This window comes from Euprymna scolopes, chromosome 2 (genome assembly GCF_053919585.1).
Source record: "Euprymna scolopes isolate OS-2025 chromosome 2, ASM5391958v1, whole genome shotgun sequence".
NCBI classification, from domain to species: Eukaryota; Metazoa; Mollusca; class Cephalopoda; order Sepiida; family Sepiolidae; genus Euprymna; species Euprymna scolopes.
The window spans coordinates 125,667,991-125,688,131 of record NC_136483.1 but is presented as its reverse complement, the minus strand read 5'-3'; the positions used below and the strand labels follow the sequence as shown (position 1 = coordinate 125,688,131).

The 20,141-nt window shown below is 34.9% G+C and overlaps 1 protein-coding gene across 2 annotated transcripts in view; it reads right to left on the bottom strand.

The window, feature by feature from the left end:
* The window catches only part of LOC145295939 (protein strawberry notch homolog 1-like), a 329,531-nt gene that overhangs the window by 48,793 nt on the left and 260,597 nt on the right, over nucleotides 1-20,141 (bottom strand). For both annotated transcript variants that reach the window (XM_080141823.1, XM_080141832.1), the window contains exons 23-27: nucleotides 3,986-4,085; nucleotides 2,536-2,610; nucleotides 2,299-2,445; nucleotides 2,094-2,188; nucleotides 1,596-1,688 (exon numbers count right to left, since the gene is read on the bottom strand). In XM_080141823.1, coding sequence (XP_079997949.1) covers nucleotides 1,596-1,688; nucleotides 2,094-2,188; nucleotides 2,299-2,445; nucleotides 2,536-2,610; nucleotides 3,986-4,085 — 510 coding nt within the window. The remainder of the gene's footprint in view (nucleotides 1-1,595; nucleotides 1,689-2,093; nucleotides 2,189-2,298; nucleotides 2,446-2,535; nucleotides 2,611-3,985; nucleotides 4,086-20,141) is intronic.

Below are 20,141 nucleotides of genomic sequence, written 5' to 3'. Positions count from 1 at the left end.
CTGTTGACTTCAGGAGTGCTATTAAAAGTATGAAATAAAAGTAAAGAGACCTCCAGAAAACTACTAAAACTAAGTAGATCAGTGGGAAAACCCCCCCAGAAAGTGTCCAGAGGGCTACTGAAAGCACTAATTAAAATGAAAAAGGTCACCAGTGCACAACTAAAAATATATTTTTAAATATATTATTTCTATATTTATTTGCGGATTAATATTCTCATCTTTTATAATTGTTGTTTCACCAAATTTTGGTCAACTTATCCTCTGGCCTTGGTCAGGTGATTAACAACGGGATAGGAATGCCGAGTCTCGTAACTGTATCACTGTTAATACCTGTTATGTCACTACCATCACATCATGGTGGTGGTGGTTGTTTGGAAAAGAAAAGAGAAAAGTTACTGATTTTGTAGATATTTTCCTATTCTGTTCATAGCTTCATATGTTCATTTTCGAAGGACAATCTGACCAAAATGATGCACAAATAAAACTCAAGATGAAAACCGATCCATACAAGTAATATTAACATTATTTCTAATTTATGATTTTAGATGATTTTTTGCTGTACGCCCTTTTTTTTCCATTACAGATAAGATTTTACTTGTCTTTTCATGAGGGTAGAATTCTGTACAAGTATATTATTTTCTTATTTAAGAGTAATTTATCTTGCTTTTGGTTACAGTAATGTGTTATATACACTACATTTATTTCTAAGAAAAACATGCTAAAAAAGTTAAGATTTGAATTTATCCATTTAAGCAAAAAAGTATTCTTGCCTTTGATCCTGGTTATGTGTTGTATATTTATGTTTTGATCAGTCTTTTTAACTTGATTATTTGTAAGAAAATCATGTTAAAATAAATTAAAGCACAAAAACTTATGCATTTAAGTAGAAAAGTTACAATAATGTATTATATTTTACATTTTATTTTCCTCAATAGTGACACCAAATCTTTTCTGTTGATCTTAAACAATTGTTTATTAGGCACTTGGAGCATTCCATTTTCATTCTAAGGGGAATCACTATGATAATGGTTGGAGGAACTAAGCATATTAACAGATTGGGTAGAATCATATTTAGTTATATCAAGTAGAAATTGAAGATTGGTTGAATAGTTAGAAATATTATTTCAACGAAACCAAACATTGTTTTAAAGATATATAAAACTCAAATGCAACCTTATATTATATATTCTGGCCTGGACTTCTGTTTCGATAGATGGAAATTATAATTTAATATTGAAAGACACAAAAAGTCTGAAAATTTTTTTTTTTAACTTTACATGAAAAGACTGAAGAGATATAATCAAAACCATCAATTAATAAGCTTTTAATTATGGTAGAGATTTAAAAAAATATTCATCTGATTTAGTAATTTCTTAAACATTTTTTGAAAACTAAATCTATTGATTGGATTTTTTTTGATAACGATTAGATTTCTTAACAAATTATAATTAAAGCAACACTTCAAAATTGAATGAATTCAGAAATAGTAAAAAAAAATTTTTTTTTTGCAATTATTGGATGAAATAATTTGATTTCTATATTAAATAAATTATGTTTTTATGAGTGGGGTTAAGATGATTAAATATTTGCCACACCTGTGCTGAAAGATAAAATCCATCATCTTGGCCTTTGCAATCTTTCCAGATATCAATGGCTTGGTTCCAAGACAAACCTCGTTCAACACTCACCTAAAAATGGAAACAGAATTTATTTAAAATCAATTTCAGATTCTGCAGAATTGTAACACATAATAAATATTCCATATGTTAAATATTACGAAGCAATTGTAATTGACTATTTGAAAGATATTCAGTTGTTGCTAGTGATTTTGACAGGTTGGATGCAATGTAGTAAATAAAGAGTTTGGATAAGAAAAATTGTATAATTTAAAGATTTACTTATCAACCCTCCTATGTAATTTAAACTTTTGGAAGATATCACTTCTAGATAGGAAATAAACATGACTGGTGGGACTACATTTTCAAAGAAAAATCCAGTTTAACCAAATTAAATTACTTTTTAATGAAAGTAAAATAGATGACTAAATATGAAACTGTCATCCATTTTTCTCAATTTTAACAAAAAATACTTACAGTGTGTAATTCTGTACGAGCTTTATTAAGATCAGTGTTGCCAACAAATATCTTAGTTTCAAGCTTTTTGACACTTTCTCCACCAGAGCCCAAATCTAAAAAACAGGCAAAGCATTAAACATTTCACCAACATTAAAAATAAAGAAACTCTTTCAATCAAAATTCAACCACTTAAAATTTAAACAAAATTGCCAAAAGCACTCACCCATAATTCCCATATCCCATCGACCATTCCGTTTGGCATCTAATATTATAGCTGTTAAGGTTTCCAAAAAATACTTAAATAAGGCATTTTGTTGTTCAACAGGCATACCAAGAATCCGGTTCAAGAATTTGCTGATGTTGTTATATTCTAAGAAAAAAAAAAAAATCAAATTTTAAATTCACAGAATAAAAACTAAAAATGAAAGCAAACTAGTGAAAATTAACAAGGTATGCTAACCTTTTTCCAAAAATGGGCTCCCAAGTCTTTCATCAAGACTAATCAGTCCAACGCCAATCAGAGAGGTTTTGATATCTGGAGAGAAAAGGGAGAACAGACTGCTAAACACAATTTTCCTTTTCAAACATTCATGATAAATCTTATTAAAAATGGAACTTTGCTGTGCACTTAATCACAATGAAAATTTACAAGTCTACTGACAATGCAACAAAGAAAAAAAATCTAATATATAAACGACTATATGTCTGTCGATCGGTCTGTCTCCATATTTTCAAACTACCTCCTCCGAAACTAAAAGTCGCAGAGCGCCGCTAGGGGTCTCAAATGATTGGATTTTTTACAGGCTGTTCTTTTATGGGTCTTTAGCCAGTTAAAATTGTTTTCAAGGAGTCAAAAATGGGTCAAAATTGAAAAAAAAAAAAAATCGTTCAACATTTTGTACATTCATCTTAGTTTATTTTTAATTGGTTTAAATGCGTGTCATGTTGGTACAGTGGTAATGTCACCATCTTTGAATGTTACAGTTTTACTTTCGGTTTTAGCTGATGGCACCTAAATACTTTTTTTTTTTTTTTTAGTGTTTAAATCACAATCTTGTAATAATATATATGAAATCTTGTAAAATAACATATATGAAATCTTGTAAAATAACATATATGAAATCTTGTAAAATAACATATATGAAATCTTGTAAAATAACATATATGAAATCTTGTAAAATAACATATATGAAATCTTGTAAAATAACATATATGAAATCTTGTAAAATAACATATATGAAATCTTGTAAAATAACATATATGAAATCTTGTAATAACATATATGAAATCTTGTAAAATAACATATATGAAATCTTGTAATAATATATATGAAATCTTGTAAAATAACATATATGAAATCTTGTAAAATAACATATATGAAATCTTGTAAAATAACATATATGAAATCTTGTAAAATAACATATATGAAATCTTGTAAAATAACATATATGAAATCTTGTAAAATAACATATATGAAATCTTGTAAAATAACATATATGAAATCTTGTAATAACATATATGAAATCTTGTAAAATAACATATATGAAATCTTGTAAAATAACATATATGAAATCTTGTAATAACATATATGAAATCTTGTAAAATAACATATATGAAATCTTGTAAAATAACATATATGAAATCTTGTAAAATAACATATATGAAATCTTGTAAAATAACATATATGAAATCTTGTAAAATAACATATATGAAATCTTGTAAAATAACATATATGAAATCTTGTAAAATAACATATATGAAATTTTGTAATAATATATCTGAAATTTTGTAATAATATATCTGAAATTTTGTAGTAATATATATGAAATCTGAACAAATTAAAATATATTTAAGTGTATTTTACACCCGGGCAGTCTATTTGAAGACATTGACAGAGGAAAAAAATTTACCTTCAAAGAAATCTCCAGGATAATCTTTTGGTGGAGAAACAAATGGAGTTTCATAATGCAAAACAGACTTCATCACACTCTCCAGAGCAGCTCGACCATACTAAATAAAAAGAAAAAATATTTGAATAAAGAAAAACACTAAAAATATAGTGATCATATACATTTCAACTTAAACATTGGAAATCCCACTTGTTGCCTTCTTCAATTTTTAAAGGTGTAAGTATTCACATATATTCTTATATATGAACTAAAGCGAAACTTTCTATTTGTTTGACCAGAATACTCTTCATACATTCTTTAGTCTATTTTTATTATTATTTTTTTTAGTTCTGTTCAAATCCAGATTTTCATATTTTATTTGCTCAGCAATTTTCTCTTTGAGAACTTATACTTAATAACCATTAAAATTTTGCACTTTCGGTTATTATTATTATTTGGTCCTGGACCTACTTCCTGGGAAAAGAGGAAGAATATACATATCCATTGCAATAGCAGTTCTTTCTGCACCGATTCATGCAAGCACATACCAGTTCTTATCAGTTAGTTACCATTGAAATGTAATTCATGTTAGTTAGGTTAGTTATCAGAAAAATGTTAATTGTTTAAAAAAAAAATGTAGGGTTGCTCTATCATAATAAAAAAACATTTAACATTAAGGGCTGTTGTCAGTGTTAAAAATTAGAAATTCTACAAAACAATGACAAAGCTGACTTTTTTTTTTAGACACATTTTTTTGTAATACGTAATGTTCATTCGTTTAAGGATTACTGAGAACAAAAGTTGTTATTCAAGATTCAAAGCAATTTTTCCCTACCAACCTTAAGTGTAAAACTAAGACAATTTCTTGCCCTCTGAGCTAGAATGTAAAAGAGGTAATGGCTTGCATCAATGCTGAGCGCCCACTTTTCCTTGACGCAACATACGTTATTGACAACATAGATATTGGGGGAGAAAAGAATGTTTTTACTGGCCATCCTAGCAGTAGCAAGAATGGTGACTTGGATCATCCACCTGAAAAATGTCTACGAGGGAACATCTGTTCCAGATCGTGATCTAATTGTTTATTTATTGAGATTGTCGGACTGACTTTCTCATCTTGGTTGTTATAGTCACAACGTTTTGGCCGTTTTGCCCTCCAGCCTTTATCAGGTGTTTTGTCTCGAACCCAACCCATTATTATTATTATTACAGGGGTACCGTGTTCACACTCCAGCTAGGCTCTGGGACATAGTTGCTGATTCTCTGTTTTGAATGTTACTTTTTACTGCCTTCGTTCAGGATTGAACTCAGCACCTTTGGGTAACTGTAAACTTTGATACAACGTCTAGGACCACTCGGCCATATGTCACTAGGAGTTCAATCCTGAACGAAGGCAGTGAAAAGTAACATTCAAAACAGAGAATCAGCAACTATGTCCCAGAGCCTAGCTGGAGTCCGAACACGGTACCCCCGTAATAATAAAGGGTTGGGTTCGAGAAAAAACACCTGATGAAGGCCGGAGGGTAAAACAGCCGAAACGTTGTGACTATAACAACCAAGATGAGGAAGTCAGTCCAACAATCTCAATAAATGAAAACACCTCATCTCAAAAATACAGACAATTACTATCTAATTGTTTACTTTAAACATTTGCTTGAAGTGAAAATCAGATGCGATTGGGGGAGGTTGCCTGTCTACATAAAATGGGAAGGCAAGTAAATAGGGATTTTTGTTATTAAATGGTATGACAAAAAGGGGGATAGGGGAGAGAGGGAGATACAAAATTTCAAGATATATTTGCATACTTTGGCTTCTATTTTGTTGTCCATGCCCTCAGACTAGCAATACCACACCATTTTTTTCTTTAGATTGAATATATTCAAATCAAGCATTATTGAAAAGAGCGTAAAAAGCAAAGATAGTATCTTTAGTTTTTTAAAATCGGACCATTAGAACTGGAGTTATGACCATTCAAAGTATCAAAAAATGTGTGGTTCACTGGACATTTTGCCTTAAGCCAGTCTTATTGAAATGCATATAAGCTTGTGACTGAAAACGGTAGAAAATTTGCACAATTTACAGACTAACCAATATTTAAAAAGCTGCATATTCAGATCTTTTTAAGATATAATGAAATTTTGAACATATAATACCACGAAGGTTCAATTGGCATTATTTACGACCATCTCACTTGATAACTTGCATACTAATTAGCATATTTCATTTTAACAGCTTTAAGTAGAAACATCATAAAAACAGCTAAGAAAAATGGAAAGTAAGGCTTTATCATCATAAGAAGTATTATTCTGATGGACATCATCATTTGCCATTGTTACATGCAAAAAAGAACCTTGCTCTTTTATGACACTATTGGTGTCATGAATGCATGCAGTGAGGTGCATATTGCAGAAGAGAGGGTGTTTGACTGGACGGGATAGAGAAAGAGAGGGCAGAAGAGGGGGTTGTTGATGTCTGATTGGGACAAAACAGAAATGTCTATGGGATTTTGTCAGAAAGAGAAAAAACAAATTTTTTATCTCATTCATGAAAGGTTGTTTTTAAAACCTCTGTTGAGAGGTATGAAGAGATCCAGAGATCCTTAGCTGATTAAGGCTAACAATTTAGAATGGGGGTCAAGGGTAAGGGTCGGCGCCAAGCATTGTTCGACCTGGAATGACTAATCACTCCTAATTTGATAAGTAAAAACCTCAGTACAAATTAATAGGGGAACAGAGAGAGAGAGAGAGAGAGAGGTGTTGGGTGGACAAGACGAAGGGTAAGCTCTAGAGGAAGAAAGAAAGGGTGTTTGTAACCACTCTCTGAAGGAGAGGTGGGGAAAAGGGGGTTGGATTTTTAGAAAAAGGAATTCTAAAAAGAGTAGAGTCATAGCCAGCAAATTGAATGGCTGGACTGGTCAGGCGCTCCCGATTTCGGGACCCTCAGGGCCTGATGTTATGATGTTAACTAGCCTGTGTTAATGGGAAATCTGTGACTTCACTGGTCTTACATCGTTTCACTGCTATAGTCAATCACCTCAATTTAGACAGTAGCCGTAATGAAGTAATGAAATTAATAAATAGTTTGTTATTGCTATAAACTGGAGTTCTGTTTGTTTGTTGCGAGGACTTAATTTTGCAGCAAGCCACAAGGACCAGCAGAGTGATTGATGTACCCGGAGACTACCTACACAGGGTAGGAGACGATTCGATCGAGAGGTAAAGCGCCCCACCATGAAAACACAGTGGGTGAAGACGATCAACAGGCCAACTTATGACGGGACAATGTACGATCGAAAGAACACCTGTCATATCGGGTGGAATCCGACGAGATTAAGGACATCCGGTGTGGTTGGTGCAGTATCGGTATCATTATACTTTGTCTCAGAATCTTTTCGGGTTCTCTACCTTCTGGAAAATCTTCATCTTCAAGCTTTTACAATTCAAAACTTTTCTGGATTAACACTGCCATTTTGAAACAACATTTCTAAAACTAAAATTAAAATGGCTTACAACTCAAAACGTAAAAAACCTGGAGAATGACTTGAAGAATGACTTTACTTCAATGGATTGGAATCTAAATTCAAATTATGGCAGATGAAATTTTTGGGTTATTTATGAATTCAAAAAACCTTGGATGATGGCTGCAAAGCATCAAACATTAAAAGAGCATTATTTATCAAAAAGGAAACAAAATTATCTCTTTATACACAGATCTGATGTCTCTAAAATGTATGGAAGCCAAGCATATTGCAGACTATATTATAAGGACTGAAAGAGCAAATTTATTAAAAATGCCTGGTGAAATATAAAGTAACAACCTATTGATTTCTATGATTCTTAAAGGATTGCCAGGTGACCTTAAGCCATTTTAAACTGTGATAACCCAGAAAGAAAAACCCATGATTTTTAGTTAATTCAAAGCAGCACTAAGAAGTTATGAAGAAACCAAAAAGATGATAAAAGAAAATATCTGCAAGTACCATGAAATTCAAAAATGCCAAAAACCAACTAAATCAAATTATATCTTTACCTTTACAATTATATAAATGCAACTTTGAGTGTGTGAGTTTGCTCCTCATAGACTCCCAAACAGCTGAATAAATTTTCTTCAAAATTTACAGAGCTTTAGTGTACAAGTCTGAGAGTGATCTTAGTTAAGTTTTGTCTCAGAATACCCTCGATAATCAAAACCGTTATTTTAATTTGGATTTATCAGTAAAGCCATTTTTTTCATGTTGTCGCTTAGCAACAGGCTGTGAAAATTCTAATGTGGGTAAGTTGATAGATTTTTTTTCTTTTTTTTGCATGACGTAGTCTGTAGGTTCGAATTCTGTATGTAAATTTCTTAATTTTTTTTTTTTTTTATTAACTGCAAAGAATTTTATAAAACTTGAAAATGACATTTTTTAGCAATGCAATTCTGAAAAACATTCTTTTAATTTTAACGTTTCTATTTATGAACATCCATTGAACAAGCAATGGACCCTGAAGAAATTGCAAAACAGTCTATACATTAAGTGAAAATGTGATTTAGAGGTTTCTTATGTCAGTTTAACAAAACATAGGCCCAAACAACCAAGGACAAGCAGTATGCCCGTCAACATAAGATGTGGAATTTTTTGACAGTTGAACATACAGCAACAACCAATTCTTACAACGAATAGATAATCGATGTTGATCCTGTGGTTTCTTTCACATACAGTTCAAGAAATCATGGCACCCAAAACCTTGCTAAAGAAGTTGGTTTTGAGTTGGAAGAATAGCCGCTAAGGGGACAAATCAGAGAAATTAGATTGTTGCTGGCACGTTGCATCCACTGTGTTGGGGCTACGTTGATCAGTAAGGTGTCAATATAACCAAAATTTACTAAAATAATTTTAGGATTAAAAATAAAAAATAGAATTACTAAAGATACAGATCAAAATAAGCATAAAAAAACCCATCAAAGCAACCCTTGAGCAAGGCTAGTTCCAAATAAAAACGCAATTTTAAAAAAAACAAATTTTCTCCTAGTAAATAGATAAACATTATATGCTATAATTGTGGGCAAACCAATTTGCAAAAGTTTTCAATATAGATAGAAATTTTCAAATGGGCTCCATCAAAAATGTGGAGAGCTCTGCTAGTAAACATACATTATTTTCATGTAAATCAACAAATAGTAATAACTGTCGATTGCACATGTAATCATTAAGGATGGATGGATGCGTTATTTAACCAGCATATCAACCTTTGTGGGTCATTTAATGCTGAGGAGGTTATTTTGTTATGTTTGTTTATTAGGCATTTGATTTTGCTGGAAAGGTTGTTTGGTTGTATTTTGTTTGTTATTTGGGTTTAGGTTTTTCTGAAGTGGTTATTTGGTTATGTTTGTTTGTTGTTTATTAGGGTTTTGGATTTTGTTATATAACCTTGTTTCTCTTAGGAATTTCAGGATATTGCCAGGGTCCACTCCGTGAAAAAGATCTTTTAGACTACCTTCACGGTAGTACCTCATTCGTATCTGCTGGAGATCCACGCAGTCTATCAGGATATGTTTCACTGTGTAAAGCTCATGACATGACACACAGAATGGGGCCTCTTCGCCTTTTAACAGATACGAGAGAGTGATCCTGGTGTGTCCTATTTGAAGTCTTGTCATTACTGTTTCTTCGCTTTTTGTCTTCTCCCAGCTAGAGGTCCTGCCCCCCATTCTTTTCCCGAGGTTGGGCTTCACCTGCTGGAGCTTGTTATTCTTGCAGGCATTCCATGACTCCTGCCACTTGGAAGTGATGTATTTGTTGATTAGGGGTTTGTAATCAGTGTGAGGTACTTTTGTATTGCTGATATTCATTTTTAAAGATTTTTTTTTTTGCTGCTGTATCAGCTTTTTCGTTGCCTTTGAGTCCTATGTGGCTGGGAATCCAGCAGAATACGATGTAAGTGTTTTTGGAAAAGGAGGTGATTCTTTCCAGGAGGTTTATGATTAAGGGGTTGTTCAAGTTTTTGTTATATAATGACGTTAAGACTGAAAGTGAATCAGATAATATTAAATATTTGTTTGACTTGTTTTTTTGGATGATGTCTAAAGCTAGGTCTATGGCTGTTGATTCAGCACTAAAAATTGAGCAGTTGTCTGGGAGACGTTTTTGTAGTATAATGTTGTTAGATATGGCTGCACTTCCAGCTTTGCTTAGTTCTTCGGAGCCATCTGTGTAGATGTGTGTCCAGTTTTGATATTGTTCTAATATATTATTGAAGTTATTTGCATAAGTTAGGAGATGTGTGTTGGATTTAGAAGATTTTGTTACATTTTTGAGGTTTAAATTTACCGATGGCTGTTTAATTAGCCAAGGTGGAGATTTTGGTTTGAGGAAAACCTGGATTTCTGTGGTATCTATTTGGGCTTCTGTAAGGTCTTTTATACGTAGGCTGTATGGTTTAATAGTATTTTCTCTCCCATTGAAGAAATTTGTGTGTTGTGGGTGGAAAACAATTGTTTGCAGGGTTTGATGGACATGATGAGAGTTTTAAGCAGTACTGAAGGGCTAGTTTTTTCCGTCTAAGTGTCAGTGGAGGTTCGTTAGACTCAGTGTATAGGCTTTCCACTGCTGAAGGCTCAGAGAGCCAGTCTTAAGCCTTGGTGGTGTATTGTGTTTAGTTCTTTTATATATGATTCTCTGGTTGCCTCATATATGAAGCATCCAAAATCCAGCTTGGATCTTATTAAGGAACGGTATAGTTTAAGTAGTGTGGTTCTGTCAGCACCCCAGTCAGTGTGGGCTAGGACTTTGATCAGTTTAATGGCCTTGTGACATTTTGTTTTTAGATTTTTTATGTGAGGTATGAAGGTCAGTTTCCTGTCATATATTAAACCCAGGTACTTGTGTTGTTCAATGACAGGGATGATATTGTTATCCAGTTTTAGGATGGGATCATGAGGAGTTCTTTGGAGTTTACAGAAATGGACCTTTTTTTTTTTTTTTGAGAAATTAAAACCATTTTCTGTGGCCCATTCGTTTATCTTATTTCGACAAAGTTGCAGTTTTCGTTCAGCTGTGGTTATGTATTTTGATCGGTAGCAGATAAGTCGTCCACGTATAGGGCACAGTTAGTACCAGGGTTTATGTTTTCAATGATTTTATTTATTTTTATGTTGAAAAGGGTGAAGGATAAGATGCTACCCTGAGGTACCCCATTTCTTGTTCTTTTTGGGCTGAGAGTGTGTTGCCTAGTCTTACTTGGAAGTGTCTATTATTTAAGAGATTGCAAATGAATTCTGGCATTCTGCTCCTAAATCCAAGTTCATACACGTCTTTTTTAATGCCATATTTCCAAGTAGTGTCATATGCTTTTTCTAGGTCGAAAAACATTGTTATTAGGTGTTCTTTTCTGGCAAAAGCTTCTCTGATGAATGTTTCTAATCTGATTAGGTGGTCGATGAGGCTTCTATTTTTTCTGAAGCCTGATTGATATTCTGTTATGAGGTTTTTGCTTTCAAGATACCATGTTAGTCTTTCATTGATCATCCTTTCGAAGGTCTTGCATACGCAGCTAGTGAGGGCAATGGGTCGGTAATTTGTTGGATCTGAATGGTCTCTTTTTGGTTTAGGTATTGGAATTACTATGGCTTCTTTCCAGTTTTTGGGGATGTTATTGTTCATCCATATGTCGTTGTATATTTGTAAAAGGTAGTTGAGAGATGGTTCTGGTAGGTTTTTTAGAAATTGATAGTGAATTTCGTCAGGGCCTACTGCTGTATCATGAGATTTTTGAATGGCCTCTTTTAGTTCTGTTCTGTTGAATGGTTGGTTGTAATGTTCTTCGTTTTTTTGATTTGAAGTTAATTCTTTTCTTCGTTCTGTTTTAGGGTTTGGAATTTCTTTGATTGGTTTTTTGATGAGGAGTTTATGGAGAATTGTTCAGCTAGTTTGTTTGCAATATTTTCTTTGTTAGTAATTTTTATGTTATTGCAATATAGTAAGGTGTTCGATTGGATCTTTATTGTTTTTCCCAGATATTTTCCTTACCATCTCCCATACTTTTTTGATTTTGGTGTTCTCATTTATTTTTGATACAAAGTTTTTCCAGGTGTTCCTTTTTGCTTCTTTGATAATTTTTCTTGCTTTTGCTCTGCTGTTTTTAAATTGATCTAGGTTTTCCTTAGTTGGATTCTTTTTAAATTTTTTTAGTTTGGCACGGCGCATTCTCACTGCTTCCTGGCATTCTTTGTTATACCATGGTTTGTTGACTTTTGTAGGAGGAGAACTTTTTGGTATGTTTTCTTTTGCGATGGAAAGGAGTGTATTGTTGAAATATATTATGTGATCCTCAGTCTGGATGTTTGCTTCTGGTATCAGTCTAGATTTGCAGGAGTTTGGGAATTTTTCCCAGTTTGCCTTTTTTAAATTCCAATGGGAGGGTTTGTCGTCTGGTTCTGGGTTTCTGTTTTCTAGTATAATTGGGTAGTGGTCGCTTCCGCATGTCTCATGTGTTTTCCAGTTGTAGTCCATAAATAGAGTTGGGTCGCAAATTGCTAAATCAATAGCTGAGAGAGTGCCTCTTGCTGTGTGTAGATATGCATTTTCTTTGGTGTTGAGTAGGCATAATTGATTTTGGTTAAGTAGCGTTTCGATTATTTTACCACGTTTGTCATTTCTTGTACTACCCCATAGTTCGTCGTGGCCGTTTAGGTCCCCCATTAGTATGAATGGTTTTGGTAGTTGTTGGATTAGGGCATTTAGTTCAGTTTCTTTTATTCTTTCACTTGGTGGGATGTATAGTGAAAAGAATGTTATTGTTTTATGGAATGTTGCGGTTATTGCAACAGCTTGCATGTTTGTTTTTAGGTTTATTTCACTGTGTGGGATGTTTTTGTTTATAAGTAGTGATGATCCTCCTGTAGCTATGTTTGAATTCTTGTTTATGTAGTTATATGAGCAGTAGTGTTTTATATTAATTGTATTATCTTCTTTTAGGTGGGTTTCTTGTAGAGCAATTATAGCAGGGCAGAAAGTTTTTATAAGGAGTAATATTTCTTCAAAGTTGGGTTTTGTTCCTCTTATGTTCCATTGAATTATTTTATGAGCCATGGTTTATTTGTCTTTTTCTGGTTTTGGACTGTTGGTGTTTATGTCTACATCCATAGTTTTGATGTTTGCTTAGGTGTTTCGGGTTCCAGATCGCGAATGGGGTCACGGTGGGTGGTGGGGTCCTGATCTAGAGGTTAACCGGGATCTGTTTATTTTGCTTTTATTGGTAACGGTCTTGTGGGGTTCTTTTGGGGTCTGTTTATTTTTTATTTTTTCTGTCGTAGGGGTTGTTTCTTTGGATGCTGTTGTTTGGAATTTAATAGGTTTTTGTGGTAGAGTTTTAGTTTGGGGACTTTGTTTTATTTTGGTTATATTATTTAAAAAATCTTTACTTTCTGTGATGGTTTGTTTCATGTTTTTTTTTTTAAGTCTTCTATTTGTTCTCTCATTTCGTTGACTAATTTCATGAATACTTCAATTTGGGTGTTTGAGGGATTTGGTTTTGTTGTATTATTTGGTTCAAGGTTAGGCTGTGTATTTCTTTTTCTTATCTCAGAGTATTTTGTGTTTTCTGTTAGTTTACGGGCTTCTTGGAAACTTATGTTTTTGGTGTATTTTATTCTGACAGTTTCTTTTTCTTTTTTCCATTTTTTGCATTCCTCTGAGTTTGCGCTATGATTTTGATGGCAATTGACGCATTTTGGTGCGTTTTAGCAATCAGTATGTGTTTCTTTGTCTCCGCATCTCATGCAAGTTGGTGGTCATGTACATCGATCTTTATGGTGCCTGTATCGTTGACAATTGTGACACCTGAATGGGCTTGGTATGTAAATTTCAGTGTTTATTTTTTCATATCCTATTTTTACGTTGTTAGGTATTTGAGGAGTATCAAATGTTAATATGTAAGTGTTTGTGTCTATGATTTCGCCGGATCTTGTTTTTGTCTGAATTCTTTTGATATCAATGACGTTTTGATTTTTAAGATTATTTTTTGTTTCTTCTAAGAGACACAGGGCTAGTTCGGGGCACCTGATTACACCTTTGCTAGTGTTCAATGTTCTGTGAGGGTAGGTTTTTATTTTTCGATCATCGAAAAGTTTTCATTTGTATTGCTTGTTTCTGGTTTGTTATTTCAATTAACAGTGTGCCATTTTTTTTTTTTTTTTTCTTTTTTTACAGTTTTTGGTTTGATTCCTTTTGATAGTATTCTTTCTATTTTGAAAGGAGACATTTTTGTTATCTGTTCTCCTTCAATTGTTTCTATTACAAAAAATCTCGGGAAGGTTTATTTTTTATTTCAGTTTCTGAGTCTGAGCTAGTCAGATCAGAAACTTCTGAATGACTTCTTTTTTGAGGCTTATAGTGGGCCATTTTTGTAGTTCGTAATTTTTCTTCTCTCGTACTCCCCACCCACCCCGGAGCCCTATATGGGAGGTGTTGGGGGGGGGCATTCCCCCCCCCCCCCGACAGCAACAGGGATACACAGGAGGTATACTCGTCTAGTTGGTGGACCTAAGCACCTGTAGTTCGTCCATTTTTACTAAAAATTTTTTTCAAAAGCCTCTTTTTAGTAAGAATATTTGTTTTTCAACTGTGATAAGTCCATTTGTCCAGTGAGTTGATTGACCCATGAGCCACCGCTTTCTAAATCTGTTTATTGTAAAAAGGTGGGGAGTGCGAGTGGATTTTCTTGTTATGTTAGTCAGGTTTAGAGCTTGACGTGACCAGCCGATTGATTGTATCGGGCCCGTCCAACCGCCCGTCTAGCCCAGTACGAGGCCAAAGTGGAGTGTTGCAACTGATACCTTTGTTTTCCCTAGGTATCAGTTACTCAGCCACCAGGATCCCTTTCCTAGGCATTACGGGTCGCCACCCACAGCCAACAGGTGGCCACATTGAGAGGTTTTTACTCTCTGCAGGCGAGGGGGGGTGCAGTCGGTGTATTCTTATGCCCCACCGACGGGGTTGGGTAGTAGGGATAGAGAAAGAAAGGAGAGTGGAGGGGGGGGGTAGGGGCTGTTGTTTTTGTTTTTATTTTTGCAGAACATAATTAAGTTTAACAAAGGAGAATAGAAAACAAAAACAGAAAATCGATGTAGATGTATTTCGTCTCAGGAAGCCAATAGACAGCCTGGTAATCATTAAGGAATCTGATTTTATCAATTTGGATTCCAGTTTTCCCCCAAGAGTTACTTTATAGAGCTAGATGATAAAAGTCGAGTAAATGATATAGTTTTGAAGAGAGGGGATGCTAGAATTTCCCTAAGAAATAATAAAATGAATTCTGAAAAACATTCTTTGAATTTTAACGTTTAAACAAAATATATTTTCTGTACAAAGTGCCACTAAACAAGGCGCAAATATAAACTTTAGCCCAAATAAGTCAAAACTGCTGTCCCCAAGTGGAACTGTATTAGATATTAAAGATTAAATAGAGAAATAGTCAACCACCTCAGCAGAAATAACTTTGTTAGTGACACGCAATATGGTTTCCGTTCTGCAAGATCTACAGCAGATGTGCTAACGGTTATATCTCATAGGATTAACGAATCTCTTGACAAAGGTTATCTTTCTAGGGCAATTGCTCTTGACATATCAAAGGCCTTCGATAAGGTATGGCATAAAGGCCTACTTCACAAGATTTCCAGCTACGGTATAACTGGAAATGTTTACTCAATCATTAAATCATTTCTCTCCGATAGGTTCATAAGAGTAGTGGTTGATGGGCAGAAATCAGAGGCCCACAGTATTAATGCTGGAGTCCCTCAGGGGTCAATCCTGGGCCCAACTCTCTTCCTGCTCTACATCAATGATCTCCCAAAACACATACTTAAATCATTCGTTGACATCTATGCTGAGGACACGACCATCTATGGCAACACATCAAAGGCTGTAAATGACAAAGTTCTCTCTGATTCTCTCTCCTCCGATCTCGAGCATGTGATTCAGTGGGGAAAGACGTGGCTGGTTACCTTTAATGCATCTAAAACCAAACTCCTATCTTTACATCATAAACGCTCTGATCCCCATCTGGCATCAAATGAACTGGATGGCTCTCGTCTAGAAGCCCCATGTTTTGACAAGCTTCTGGGCTTGACCTTTACTCCTGATCTGAAATGGAACACATACATCAGGTCTGTTGCCAAGGTCGCTGGAAAGATGGTGGGATCCTTCTACCGCTCCAGAAGATATCTCACTACTGATGCAATTCTCTATCTATATAAAAGCCAAGTATGTCCAAGGATGGAATACTGCTGCCATATCTGGACAGGAGCTGCTAAAAACAGTCTATCCTGCCTTGACAGAGTACAAAATAGATTTTGTGGCTTGGTGGGGGATGCCCTTTTCTCTTCCTTACAGCCTCTCTCCCACAGAAGAGACGTTGCGAGCCTATCTTTTTTTTTTATTGTTATTTCCATGCCAGGTGCTCGTCTGAGCTCCAATCTCTGGTTCCCCCTCGCCAATCTTTTTCAAAAAACACCCGTCTAGCTGAAACCACTGTCAAAAATTTCCCCCACTCTTTATCTGTGACTAAATCACAACGTAGATTCCATGAACAAAGCTTCTTTCTTAGAACTGCACGCCTGTGGAACTCTGTTCCGTCTGCCTGCTTCCCACCTGACTTCAACTTGGATGTCTTCAAGTCCAACATAAACAAATTCTTGATGAATGAAACTTTATTAAATCTCCACACTAACGTACTGTACATGCAATGGGCCTTGATATGTGGTGACCACCTTGTAAAATATATATATATATATATATATATATATTATTTAAAAAGAGTAGTCCCATCAAAAACTGCCTGTCATGATTTGGAAACCTGGCATACAATTCTAGAACATTTGCAATATTCCAGATTTCAAGAAATTGCTGAATGTGGTTTATGGAATGAAAATAAACCTAAGTACTTCACAGACTGTTATATTTGTACACAAAGAAAAATGGCAAAGTACCAAAACAAGATGCAAAAAGGTCACAAAAATGTTCTCACAGGTGCATTGTGACTTGAATAGTCTTAGGCAGAGAATATTTTAGGTATGCATAACATTTTGTTGATAGACCCTTATTAAAGCGGAATAACTATTTGTTAAAGAACAAATCTGATGCTCTGCTAGCAACTAAAAAATAGATTCTTGGAACTTTTACTAATTAACGATAAAATCAAACACAAGAAATCTGGGCCACATTCACCAGACCAAAATGAAACTGCTGAAATAGTGTGGCAGAAACTTTTTTGAAATGGCAAAATGTGTACTTCTAAAATTAAAACTCCCCCAAAACTTATGGCCATATACAATAATGGCGGCTGCACATATGCACAACCATCTTCTATATATATAAAAGACAAAATGTGTGTGAACATTTTGTGTATGTCCGCAAAAGGCTTTTTTCGCCGGAATTCTTGGAGAGGTTACTATCACTTAGACTTTTTATATACCCCCTAAACCATAATATTTATGATTTGTGAACGTGCGTCATGGCTAGATTTATTTACAGCGACGACTTTTACAAAATTATTGCTATTTTGGCCACTCACGTGTTTGTTCGGCTTTTTCGCATAAAAGCGAAACTGATGTGAAACTAACAAGCTGTTCTCGGCTAACTAAGGAACAACATTCAGAAAACGATGGAAACGTTTAATCAATGTCAGTTTTTCACTGTCATATCAGACAATTGCTTTCATTTGAACACTTCCCAAAGTTGGGTAAACAAAACTATCCTGCAGTAAAAAGATTTGACCTCATTAAACACGTACTTAAAAACTGTGGAATAGTGTGATGTTTGACATCAATTCACATTTCAATCGGTCTTACATTGCTACTGTCGCCGTAGTGCAGGTGTTCAAGCTCAGCCTATTGGCCTCTAGACTCCAGGTTCAAGCCTACCTGCTACCAATGCCCCCCCCTTCTTTTACACCTACAAAAGATTTTTTTTTTCCATTTTAAAAATCGCTGTTTAATATTTTTTTTATATTTAAACAGGGTTAAGTTTCCTTTTTGTTCTGCTTTACCCCCACCCCCCACACACACATCTACAAACACACGGGCAATGCCGAGTACCCCGCTAGTCAATCTATATATATAAAAGGCAAAATGTGATCATTTTATGTATGTCTCGCTGGCATTTTTGACGGGGTTAGTATGTCTTAGAACTTTATATACCATCTGAATAATAATATCTACGATTTGCGAACATGCGGTGTGTCTAGATTTATTTACATCGACTTTTATAAGATTCGCGCTATTTCGCTCTGTCACTTGTTTGGCTTTTTAGTATAAATACAGTGAAAGTAAATTCAAACGGTTTGTGTTCTCGGCTTTCGCGCCGAAATGTCCAGAAAGCAATCAGCTTTTGATCAATGTGGAGTTTCTCCTTATATCAGACAATTGCTATTTGATTGGGACATTCCCCTTTAAACGGGGTGCCCCCCCTCCACCATCATCTTGGAAAAGCGAGAACTAAAAATACTGCCACGTCATCGTACCGCCCTGCAATGACCTCATTTAGCGTCTACCTGTCAATCAAACCTTTTTCACTCGCTTTATAAGCCTTAACTTAACACGCTAATCAATTACTCTCATTCGTGGCCGACTTCTGTTTCCACCTCTGCGTCAAGGCTTCCGGGTTCAATCCCGCCTCCCGACCAAAACTTTTTTTTTCTTTTACACCTTTAAACACCCGTGCAACGTTTTTTTTTCTTTTAATTTAAACAGGGTTATTACTTTGCTTATTCTTTATTCTCCATACACACAGCGTTGTTATCTTAAGATTGCAGGTCCGATCCGACAGGTTTATTTATGCCATTTTTTTTGTTTGGTTTTGGCTTTTCAGATTTTTTTTAACATCGTCTTTTTATAATATTAAAATAGGGTTATTACTTACTCCCCCTCTCCATACACACACCTACAAACACCCAGGCAACGCCGGGTACTCTCTGTTAGTATATATATATAAAAGGCAAAATGTACGTGCACATTTTTTGTATGTCCAGCAAAGGCTTTTTTTCGGGGGTGTTCTCCGTGGGGTTACTATTTCTAGCAATTTTTCATATACCATGTAGATTGTAATATTTATGATTTGCGAACGCGCGTCGAGGCTGGATTTATTTACATCGACTTATACAAAATTATTACTATTACTTGTGTGTGTTCAGCATTTTCGTATAAAACTAATCTCAAGTGAAGGCAGTGTTCCCGGCTTTCATGCCGGAATGCCCAGAAAGCAATAAAGCTTTGATCAATGAGGGGAAAACCCCTTATATCAGACAGTTGGTATTCAATGTGAAGCCCCCCCCCTTTGATTGTATTGACTCCTTACTACACCACCTCTCTACACTTGGTACCCCCACTAGTATCTATATAGGCAAAATATGTGTGATCATTTTATGTATGTCTCACAAAGGCTTTTGTCGCTGACGCTCCCGGGGGGGGGGGGGTACTATCGCTTAAAACTGTTTATATACCCCCTAGATAATAATATCTAGGATTTGGGAACGCGGATCGCCTCTATATTTATTTATGTCAATTTTTACAAAATTATTGCTATTTAAGCCCGTCTTGTGTTCATATAAAAAGCCAAACTAATTCAAAGCTAATGCACTCTTCTCGGCAATTGCACCGGGAAACATCCAGAAGCAATAGCTTTGATCAATGTGAGGTCAAACTCTTTATATCAGATAATTGCTATTCAATCTGGACAATGGGGAACTGGTTTCCCCCTCCCCAACATCTTGGGGAAAAATCCAAACGCTGCCCTGCAGCAAAACTTAACTCCATGACTTCTATTTGACCTTATTAATGAGGTCAAATAGAAGCAGTAGAGTTAACTTTTATTGCGGACACGTGTCAATTCTGTTTTTAATACTTAAATAAATTCAAACATGTTTCTGTTAGTATTTCGCCCAATGGTTAACGTCACATTTTTTTATTTCACACTTTATTTTCCAACTTTACCTCAAGGGTTCGAGTTCGATCCTCATACTTACCTACCAAAACTTTTTTTATGTCCCCCCCCCCCCGTTTTGATCTACTCATAACCAGACACACACCGCCAAACATCCGGGCAACGCCGGGTACCCCCCGCTAGTATATATATATACATAAAAGATGGATAGATATATATGTACACAGACACACACAGTAATGCCTTGTGATATGAATACAT